Here is a 9375-nt window from a genome sequence, read left to right as displayed (position 1 = left end):
GCCGCCTGAGTTTAGCGGCAGAGGGGCTACGTCGCGGCGCGCTTCCGCTTCCGGGTGAGGCGAGGCAAGATGGCGGCGGCCGGCGACTGTGCGGAGGAGGGAGCGGTGGAGGGGTAGGTAACCATAGTGACTGCCCCTCCCGCTCACGCTGCCTTGGCGGGGGGGCATGGATTCCACACCCCCCCGTCGGGGTGGGGGGACACGGCCTGTGCCTGGGTTTCCTCCAGCCCTCCTGGCAGCAGCAGGCCGCTGGGCCGCTGGGTGGTTGGGGGGGGGGCCGGACGCGTCTCCGCGGCGCTGGGGCAGAGGCAGCCCCCCCGTAACGCGCTCTCGGTCCCCAGGGCGCTGCCGTGCGAGGTGGAGGTGCTGGAGTCCATCTACCTGGATGAGCTGCAGGTGTCCAGAGGACACAGCAGGTACTGGGAAGGGCCCCCGCAGTCACCTTCCTCCCCTGACCCAGCTTGTGCCTACAAGGGGTTGATGTGTCCGGCCCTGCTGTGGCGCTGCGAGTCCAGGTGGACAGGTGCTGTGGGTCCCCGATATACTATCGCCCTTTGCCTGGGCGTTTCCAGCGCCCCTGCCCCTGCACCACCTTCAGTAGGGGTCTCCCCCCATGGGACTGGGACAAGTGCCTCGGGCTGCACCAGCCACGGCCCATGTCGCCCTCTGGCCTCACCTGCGCCTCCCTGCCTGCCAGGTCTGAGCCCTGGGAGATCTGCATCACCCTCCACCCGGCCACTGCCGAGGACCAGGACTCGCAGTACGTGCGCTTCACCCTCGGGCTTGCTGTGCCCCCGCAGGTAGGCCCGGGAGCCAGCTGCAGGGATGGGGCGGGTGCTATGCCTCACCGTGAGCCCTGCTCACCTCCATTCGCTTGCTTCACAGTATCCCAACAAGGCACCTAAGATCTCCATCCGGAACCCACGGGGGCTGTCGGATGAGCAGATCCACAAGTGAGTGCTGGGGAGGGTGGCGCAGCTTGGGAGGAGGTGCCTGACTAACTGGGGATCCATCCGCTCCGGTGCTGGGGCAGAGGCACAGATCTGCACTGCCTCTTGACAGGGAGTAGCGAGGGAGATGTGTATTTCGTGCTCCGCCCTTGTCGTGTAGGATCGCTCCTCTTCCCACTCTGCCCGCCATGGCGTGTGGGCACTGGGGAGCTAGATGGGCCTGAGCTCCCAAGTTGAGCTTCAGCAGAACTGTTCCTACATCCGGCTCAGCTCTGTTGCTGGCCAGTCCAGCTGTTCCCATAGCTATCTCCCCGCTACGCAGCTGCTGAATCTGTCCCCTCAGCGACTGTTTCTGCTTCTTCGTTCCAGGATCTCCCAGACGCTGGGGCAGGTGGCAGAGGCCGGGTTGGGGACAGCAGTGCTGTACGAGCTGATCGAGGTAAGAGGGGGAGGCAAGGCCTGGTGTGAGGTGCTAGGGTAAGGCAGAGCCTGCCACAAGCTTGCGTGAGCCCTTCCCATGGGCAGGGGAGGCCCGAGCTGAGGCTGTCATGGGGGCTGCATGGTAAAGTGCTCACTCTCTTCTCTCCCTCCACAGAAAGGGAAGGAGATTCTAACTGACAACAATATCCCTCATGGCCAGTGTGTGATCTGTCTCTACGGCTTCCAGGTAGCACCCCCGTGCACAGTGACGAGGCCCATTGCCCTGGACTCCGAGATCCCCCAGCCCTGCCCTGCCCTGGGGGACAAACGCTGGCAGTGCCTTGCTGCTGCCAGGGGGCCCAGTACCCTGATAGAGCCCAGGCTGAGGACATGTCCCTGCTGCAGAGGGAGGGGAAACCACCCAGGTTTTCCCCAGGGGGGAAATTCCCTCCTGTCACCAATGCAGTGTGGAGCTGAGCCTGAGCACAGGGGCAAGAGTCTTTCCCCAAGACCCTGCGGGGCTGCATTGGCACAGTCTTGTCACAACCCCCCAACCTGGCATCAGACCACAGGGTGGGAGCTGTAGGGGTCAGGGGCAGGCTGAGGGCAGGGAAGGCCAAGTGGAGCCAGATGCTCTCCTTCCCAGCCCTTCAAACCCCAAGTGGCTTGGGAGTGGGCTCTAGGGTCCACTGGCGTTCTACCCAATGCTTTGTTTGCCTCGCAGGAGCGAGAAGCATTCACAAAAACCCGCTGCTACCACTACTTCCACTCGCACTGCCTTGCCCGCTATGCCCAGCACATGGAGCAGGAGCTCCGCGCCCAGCAGGAACCGCACCTGGCACCCCTGCCTGAGCAGGTAACTGGCCCTGGCCCTGGCCCTGGCGCTGGCTGCGATGCCAACAGCAGACTTTGCCCTTGCCCAGCATGCCCAGGCCCCATGAGCCCTGCCCAGCAGCTCCATGCCAGAGCCGTGGACTGGGTTTCATAGTTTCATAGTTAGGGTCAGAAGGGACCTGTGCAGATCATCAAGTCTGACCCCCTGCCATGGCAGGAAAGAGTAGGGTCCAACGACCCCAGTAAGGTTGGTTGTCAAGCTTTGTCTTAAAGACCCCTGGGGTAGGAGCTAGCACCACTTCGCTTGGAAGTTGGTTCCAGATCCTAGCCGCCCTGACAGTGGAGTAGTGCCTCCTGATGTCTAGTCTGAATCTCCCCTCTGCCAGCTTGTGACCGTAATTTCTAGTCACTTGTGGTAGTGCTCGGGGGAACAGGGACTCCCCCAATGCCTGCTGGTTCCCTCTGACTAGTTTGTAACAGGCCGCAAGATCCCCCCTCAGCCTTCTCTTGTGGAGGCTGAACAGCTTCAGGTCCCATCGCCTCTCCTCGTAGGGCCTGCCCTGCTGCCCCTGATCATGTGAGTGGCCTCCTCGGGACCCTCTCCATGTTGTCCACATCCCTCCTGAAGTCCAGCGCCCAGACCTGGACGCAGTACTCCAGCTGCGGCCTGACCGGTGCCGCATAGAGGGGGAGGATCACCTCCTTGGACCTGCTTGAGATGCATCTGTGGATGCACAACAAGGTGCAGTTGGCCTTCCTGACTGTGTCCCTACATTGCCGGCCCATGTTCATCTTGGCATTGATGATGACTCCAAGATCCTTTTCTGCCTCTGCCCTGACAAGAAGGGAGTTCCCCAGCCTGTAGGTATGCTGCTGGTTCTTCCTCCCCAGGTGCAGCACCTTGCACTTGTCAGTGTTGAATCCCATCCTATTCTCATCCACCCACCCCTATAACTGTCTAGTTCCAATTGTAGCCTATTCCTTCCTCCTAACGTGCCCACATCCCCCCCACATCTTAGTGTCATCAGCTAATTTGAACAGGGTGCTTTTTACCCCCTCGTCCAAGTCACTGATGAAGATGTTGAACAGTGTGGGCCCGAGGATCGAACCCTGGGGTATCCCACTGCCCACATCCCTCCAGGCTGAAAATGACCCTTCCACCACCACTCTGGGTGTGGCCCTCCAGGCAGTTGGCGACCCAATTGACCATGTAGGTGCTGACACCACAGTCCCCAGTTTCATAATGAGAACGGGGTGAGAGACAGTGTCGAAGGACTTCCAAAAGTCCAGAAGGACTATGTCCACTGCTACCCCTGCATCTAATGATCTGGTGAGCTGATCGTAAAAGGCCACCAGGTTGGTCTGACAGAACCTGCCTCTAATGAACCTGTGTTGGTTGCCCCGAGCATAATCTTCCCCCCCAGCGTCTCGTGGACATGTGCCAGGATAATTCTCTCAAAAAGCTTACCCAGGATTGAGGTAAGACTGACTGGCCTATAGTTCCCCGGGTCCTCCTTCCTCCCTTTTTTGAAGATAGAAACCACAGTGGCCCTCTTCCAGTCCTCTGGCACCACACCAGAGCACCACAAGTGCTCATAAAGCCGTGCCAGGGGTCCCGCAATGACCATAGCCAATTCCCTCAGTACTCGGGGGTGGAGGTTGTCTGGACCAGCTGATTTAAATACATCCAGTCCCTCTGGAAGTTCCCTGACTAGATCTTCCCTGACCCATGGCCTAGGTGCGCCTCCCCTGGGGCCTGAGGGGGGCTGATCTGGTCCCTTCTCAGAAAAATGGAGGCAAAGAAGTCGTTAAATAGGTTAACTTTGTCATCTGGCGTGTCAACCAAATCTCATAGCATGTCTTGCAGGGGCCCCACATTACCAGTACCTTCTTTTTGCCCCCTGTGTATTTAAAAAAGGGCTTCTTGTCCTTGATCTGGGAAGCTAGTCCTAGGGTGATGGGCTCCCTGCCAGCTCCAAGCATTAGAGATCACGGGAGCAACTCGCTGTGTTTTCCCTTGGTTTTAGAGCCACTGTGGGGCTGGTGCTCACAGCTATAACTTTTCCCTGGAACGTGTTTTCCGCAAGCAGAGATCCTCCTTAGCCATGTGACCCTGGACTTGATACTTGATGCCCAGGCTATTCCAGGTTTCTTATGTAACTGCCAGAGTTAGCAGCACCGAGTTGTCTCAAAGCCTTCTCAACCTCCCCAGCCTTTGAGCCAGGCTCCAGACAATCAGGCAGAGGTGGAAAACCACGCAGCTGACAGTTCAGCTGCCCGGAAAACAAACTGGAGACCCTTCTCTCCACACATCTGCCTGCAGCCCCTCCCCATCTCTGCAGTGCCTTAGACACTGCAAACCTCCCAGCAGTGGAGGCTCTCTGGGCACGAGGAAGCAGAGTGGGGATTGCCTGGCTCCTGGGGCAGACACGTGGAGATGGGCACTGCAGGGCCTGCCCTGTGACTGGGCACCATGTCTCTTTTGCCCCTGCAGGGACCTGGTGTGCAGTGCCCCGTGTGCCGGGAGACACTAATCTATGACCTCTCAGCGCTGCAGGCTGCACCGCCCCCACAGCACCCCTTGGTAAGTGGCACCTACCTGGCAGTCCAGCCCAGCTGGTCTGAGGACACAGTGTGAGGCATGGCCCTGCCCCTGCTGCCTAACCCAGGATGCTTTACAGGCCCCTCATGTATGATTTAATAGTCCTTGCCTTGCTTAGGGCTTGCCTGATCCATCCCCTTTACCTGGCCTTAAAACTGCCAGGCACCAGAGGCAGCGGTTACAGGGGCATGGGCAGGGGCTGATGCACCCACTGTCTACTTCTAGGAGCAATACAGGCCTGATGCGGAGGCACTGCGGCAGCAGGCAGAGCTGCGCCTCATTTACAAGCGACAGCAGAGGAAGGGGGGCATCATCGACCCAGAGGCTGAAAGGAACCGCTACTTCATCAGCTTGCAGGCAGTAGGTGGTAGGGACAGGCATGTGGGTGGCTACAGGCCCTGGCGGTGTGGGCTGCTCGGGGCGGGGGCATAATTCTGTCATACTCTTGCTGGGGCTTTTGGCTGCTCCAGGCCAAGGAGGCTTTTCACCACAACTCAAGGTCTTCAGGCAGCCTCGTAGGCTCTGACCGTGAGACTGGAACAGCCAGCAGAGCCTGAAGACCAGGCAGTAGTCACGGGCTGCTGTCCCCAGGAGCCTGGGGTCAGCCTGGCAGCCATACCCCCTTGTCATTGCTGGCTTCCCTTTTTCAGCCTCCAGCTGCCTCTGAACCAGGCCCTGTCCCCCCACTGGAGCTGCCAACCCCAGGGGCTCCTGAGCTGCCCTGCCAACTTACAGGTGGTGCCCCGGACCCACCTGATCCCTCTGGAGCCCCTGTGTTGAAGGGAGAAGCCAGGCACCCAGACAACATGTCTGTGCCTGTGGAGCAGCAGAACAGGAGAGAGCGGCGACCAGGGCCCAGGGCCCAGCCCAGGCCTGCAGGCAGTGACTCAGATACTTACTACCGAGCCCGGGGGTTTGGCCGGAGACCGGAGCGGTGGGAGGACAGGAGCCAGAGGGCCACCAGGCGCTGCAGCCAGGAGCACCCCCGGCCGCATGCCAGAGCCCAAGCGTCTGTCTGTGCCAACAAGGAAGAGCCATGCCAGGACAGCACCACAGGGGCGACAGTTGTGAAGGAGGAGAGCAGTAGCGAAGGGGCCTGGATGCCAGAGCAGGCAGCCAGCACCCGAAGCCAAGAGAATGAGAAACTGGCACTGAACCACTCCAAGCCCCAGCCCTCCCCCAGCTGGCAGGGCCCCTCCCCAGCGCGGGACTGTGGGAGGTGGGGGAAGGCACGGGAGCAGGGCACCCACTCCCGTGGGCCTCGAGGGAGGGGGGCCTTCCGGCCTGGCAGCAGGCGGGAGCCCCGGGTCCTGGAGACCGAGAGCGGCTCCTAGCAGGAGTGGCCGGGGGCTGGGGCGAGGGTGGGGGAGACTAATAAAGGTTCTGTTGGCCTAGCAGCACCCAGCTTCCCCCCCCATAGAGAAGTGGGGGCAATGCCAGTGCCTGGCAGGGTCTGGGCCTGATCATGGCGCTGTCTTTGCCTCAGGGAGCTGGGGGCTGCTGGACCACTGCTGTTAACAAGGGGCTGGTGCTGATGCAGCGCCCTGGTCCCCCATGCAGCCCTTTGCCAGGCTGATTCCTGCGGGTGCCAGCTGGTGTGCTGGCCTCCCTGCCCAGCTCTACTGAGCTGCAGCAGCCATGCCCACAGTCCCCCTGGATGTGAGCACTGAGGTGGGGCTGGGGCCTTCCCCAGGGTTCTGGCCAGCTTTGCTGGTGCTAGCGCTTGTCTGGTGCACTAGTTACCTGGAGCCAGGAGTATCCCTTCAGCCATGAGCTCGTGGCCAGCCTGGAGCCAGGGCAGAGACTCCAGTGCTGCCGTGTTCCTGCTGGAGCCCCTGCTGCCTCTGGGGCTCTCTGGAGAGAGCAGCGTTGTCTCCCTGGCACATCAATGGCTCTAGGCTGCACAAGTCTAATTACAATTCACCTCCCCTTCATCATTAGCACATCTGCCCCCCAACCTAGCCCCCTGCTTTGGCTTCTAGGCAACACATGGCCACATCTTAGCCCAGTGCCAGCATGACAGTGCTCCTGTTCAGCGCAGTCCTCCATTGCCTCCCATGTCAATGCAGTCTTGGCTTTTAGCCCCAGGGACAGTGGGCAAGGCTGGGCACTTCTCACCCTGATTTGCTGCTGCTCCCTGAGCTGGGAAGGAGATTCCCCCAGGATCTCTGCTGCCCTGGCACCAGCTGAGCTTTCCTTCCTGCACCTAGATGTCTGATATGCCCCCAACCAATGGGCATTGGACCTCGTGCTCTGTCACAGCTCCTTTGTGGCTTGGGGAAGAGGCTGGAGCCATCACAGGCAGCTTAGAGCTGAGCCATTTGGTGCCAGAGCCCCAGCCAAATATGGCACAGGATCTGGTTTCAGTCCTGGAGGGCTGGGCTTGAAGATTAAAGTCCACGCTTAGGAGTTCAAAGACAGCAGCCAGCGGGACCTGGGACACAGCAGCTGAAGGATGACACCTTCCTGCAGTGGCTGGGAACCCCACCAACTCCATTTCAACCTCCTCCTGCACCCTGAGACCAGGCTTTTGGTCTTTGCCTTGACTTCCCCAGTTGCCCAGTGGGCCTAACTGTACTGACCTACCTCACAGGGCTGGGTGAGGCTGAGCGCACTGGCGCTGCGCCCACAATTAATAGTATTAAAAGTGAGTGGGGTGACTGGCAGCCTCATGTCCTCTGTGCATAGGTGACAGGCCCAGGGCACGCCAGCAGGAGTGGGGTCGTGGTGTCCCAAGTCTGCCGTCAGCTTCACCACCGGAGCAGCACCAAAGCCATTCGTGGCAGCCCTGATACTCTACTTCCAGCTGCGTCGCAAACCCGTGGTCCCCCTGACCACAGCTTCCGGCCTACAGGGCCACGGGCTGCAAGGCAGGTTGCCGTTGTACCATAGAGTTTGCAGCTGTCAGGGTTGTAGCCAAGGCTTCACAGTGCCCCCGTAGCCTTGACCAGCCCGGGCATGTGACTGAGGGATAGAAGTCCTCAGCCCAGACACTGCTGGGCTAGTCGGCGTGTGGCAGCCAAGCTGAAGCTGACTCAGTTTCCCTACTGTTAGTACCTGGGCCCTCTGTTCCCCAGTACCATGTTCCTGAGGGCCAGGGGCCCCCATGCCCCTCTCCACATGTGTCCTGCACCCACTGATGACAGCGAGTCTCTCTGGCAGGGCAGACTCTGGCATCCCTTGCTGGGAGGGGATTGCTGCCCCTAGTAGACCTGCCATATTCACCTGGCCACGGACTCCATTGCATGCGCCTGGCCAGCCAGTGACCATATCTGCGGCTCTAAGGCACCGGGCTGTAGGCAGCCTCGCCTAGTGGTTAGATCAGCATGGAAGGGCAGGCCCCATCTAATCCGGGACCCTGGGTCCAGAGCCACCAGGGAATCCAGAAGCAGTCCAAACAGAGCACAGGAGGCTGCGACCTGGGTCCCGGAGCAGAGGGGGAAACATGCTAGGAACAGAATGAGACCAGAGAGCACAGGCCACGATCTGGCCACAGCTGGGCTGTGCCAGAGCTGTTTGACCCAGTGATGGGGGTTGATGGGGTAGATCAGAGCCTCCAGGTCCCTGGTGTGGGTTCAAAGGGGGACAGTGGTGGGCATGGGGCAGGACACGGCCAGGGGCTGGAAGTGCCACATGGGAAACTGAGGCAGGAGGGGGATCAGGGCTAGGATGAGGAATCTCCAGGCCTAGCGCAGATGGATGAGCAGGCTGGAGTCCCACAGGGCTGGGGCCAAGCTCAGCTCATCAACTCCCCCTCCACTGCTCACAGCCTCCTTGAGTATTGGCTCAGCCCAGGCTGCAGGGCAAGCACACGCGGGCCCCTGGGATGCAAGCCAGCGTGGGGAGCTGCAGCGGGCAGCCACCTCCCCTGGGCATGGTGCCATCACCACTGCTTTATAGTTTCATAGTTTCTAGGGTCGGAAGGGACCTGAGTAGATCATCTAGTCCGACCCCCTGCCATGGCAGGAAACAATACAGGGGTCAAACAACCCCAGCAAGATGTTCATCTAACCTCCTCTTAAACACCCCCAGGGTAGGAGCCAGGACCACCTCTCTTGGAAGTTGGTTCCAGACCCTAGCCGCCTTGACCATGAAGTCGCGCCTCCTGATATCTAACCTAAACCTACCCTCTGCCAGCTTGTGACCGTTATTCCTGGTCACTCTTGGCAGTGCTTGGGGGAACAGGGACTCCCCCAATGCCTGCTGATCCCCTCTGACTAGTTTGTAACAGGCCACTAGATCCCCCTCAGCCTCATCTTGTGGAGGCTGAACAGGTTCAGGTCCCGTCGCCTCTCCTCGTAGGGCCTGCCCTGCTGCCCCTGACCATGTGAGTGGCCTCCTCTGCCCCCTCTCCATGCTGTCCACGTCCCTCCTGAAGTGCGGCGCCCAGAACTGGACGCAGTACTCCAGCTGTGGCCTGACCAGTGCCGCACAGAGGGGGAGGATCACCTCCCCGGACCTGCTCGAGATGCATCTGTGGGTGCATGACAAGGTGCGGTTGGCCTTCCTGACCGCGTCCCCACACTGCCGGCCCATGTTCATCTCGGAGTCCATGATGACTCCAGGATC

At 60.3% G+C, this 9375-nt stretch overlaps 1 protein-coding gene across 1 annotated transcript; it reads left to right on the top strand.

Moving 5' to 3' along the window:
* Positions 1-20: 20 nt before the first annotated feature.
* Positions 21-8370, top strand: RNF25 (ring finger protein 25). The gene is made up of 10 exons (XM_090046157.1): positions 21-113; positions 342-416; positions 698-800; positions 886-953; positions 1320-1389; positions 1546-1617; positions 2095-2226; positions 4699-4788; positions 5032-5166; positions 5457-8370. Exons 1-10 carry the CDS (start codon positions 70-72, stop codon positions 6138-6140), a joined length of 1473 nt encoding a protein of 490 aa, XP_089902283.1. The 5' UTR covers positions 21-69; the 3' UTR covers positions 6141-8370.
* Positions 8371-9375: the final 1005 nt, after the last annotated feature.

The sequence above is a fragment of the Crocodylus siamensis genome, chromosome 4, assembly GCF_052110815.1.
Source record: "Crocodylus siamensis isolate JL-2025a chromosome 4, ASM5211081v1, whole genome shotgun sequence".
NCBI classification, from domain to species: Eukaryota; Metazoa; Chordata; order Crocodylia; family Crocodylidae; genus Crocodylus; species Crocodylus siamensis.
The sequence above is the reverse complement of the archived record's forward strand: the minus strand, read 5'-3'. Positions and strand labels throughout refer to the sequence as shown.

What these genes read in the sequence shown, in the direction of transcription:
- RNF25 (XM_090046157.1), top strand. Translation starts at nt 70, where the DNA reads ATGGCGGCGGCCGGCGACTGTGCGGAGGAGGGAGCGGTGGAGGG. An exon ending in TGGCACCCCTGCCTGAGCAG is followed by an intron (nt 2,227 to 4,698) that starts GTAACTGGCCCT and finishes TTGCCCCTGCAG; the next exon opens with GGACCTGGTGTGCAGTGCCC. An exon ending in ACTTCATCAGCTTGCAGGCA is followed by an intron (nt 5,167 to 5,456) that starts GTAGGTGGTAGG and finishes TCCCTTTTTCAG; the next exon opens with CCTCCAGCTGCCTCTGAACC.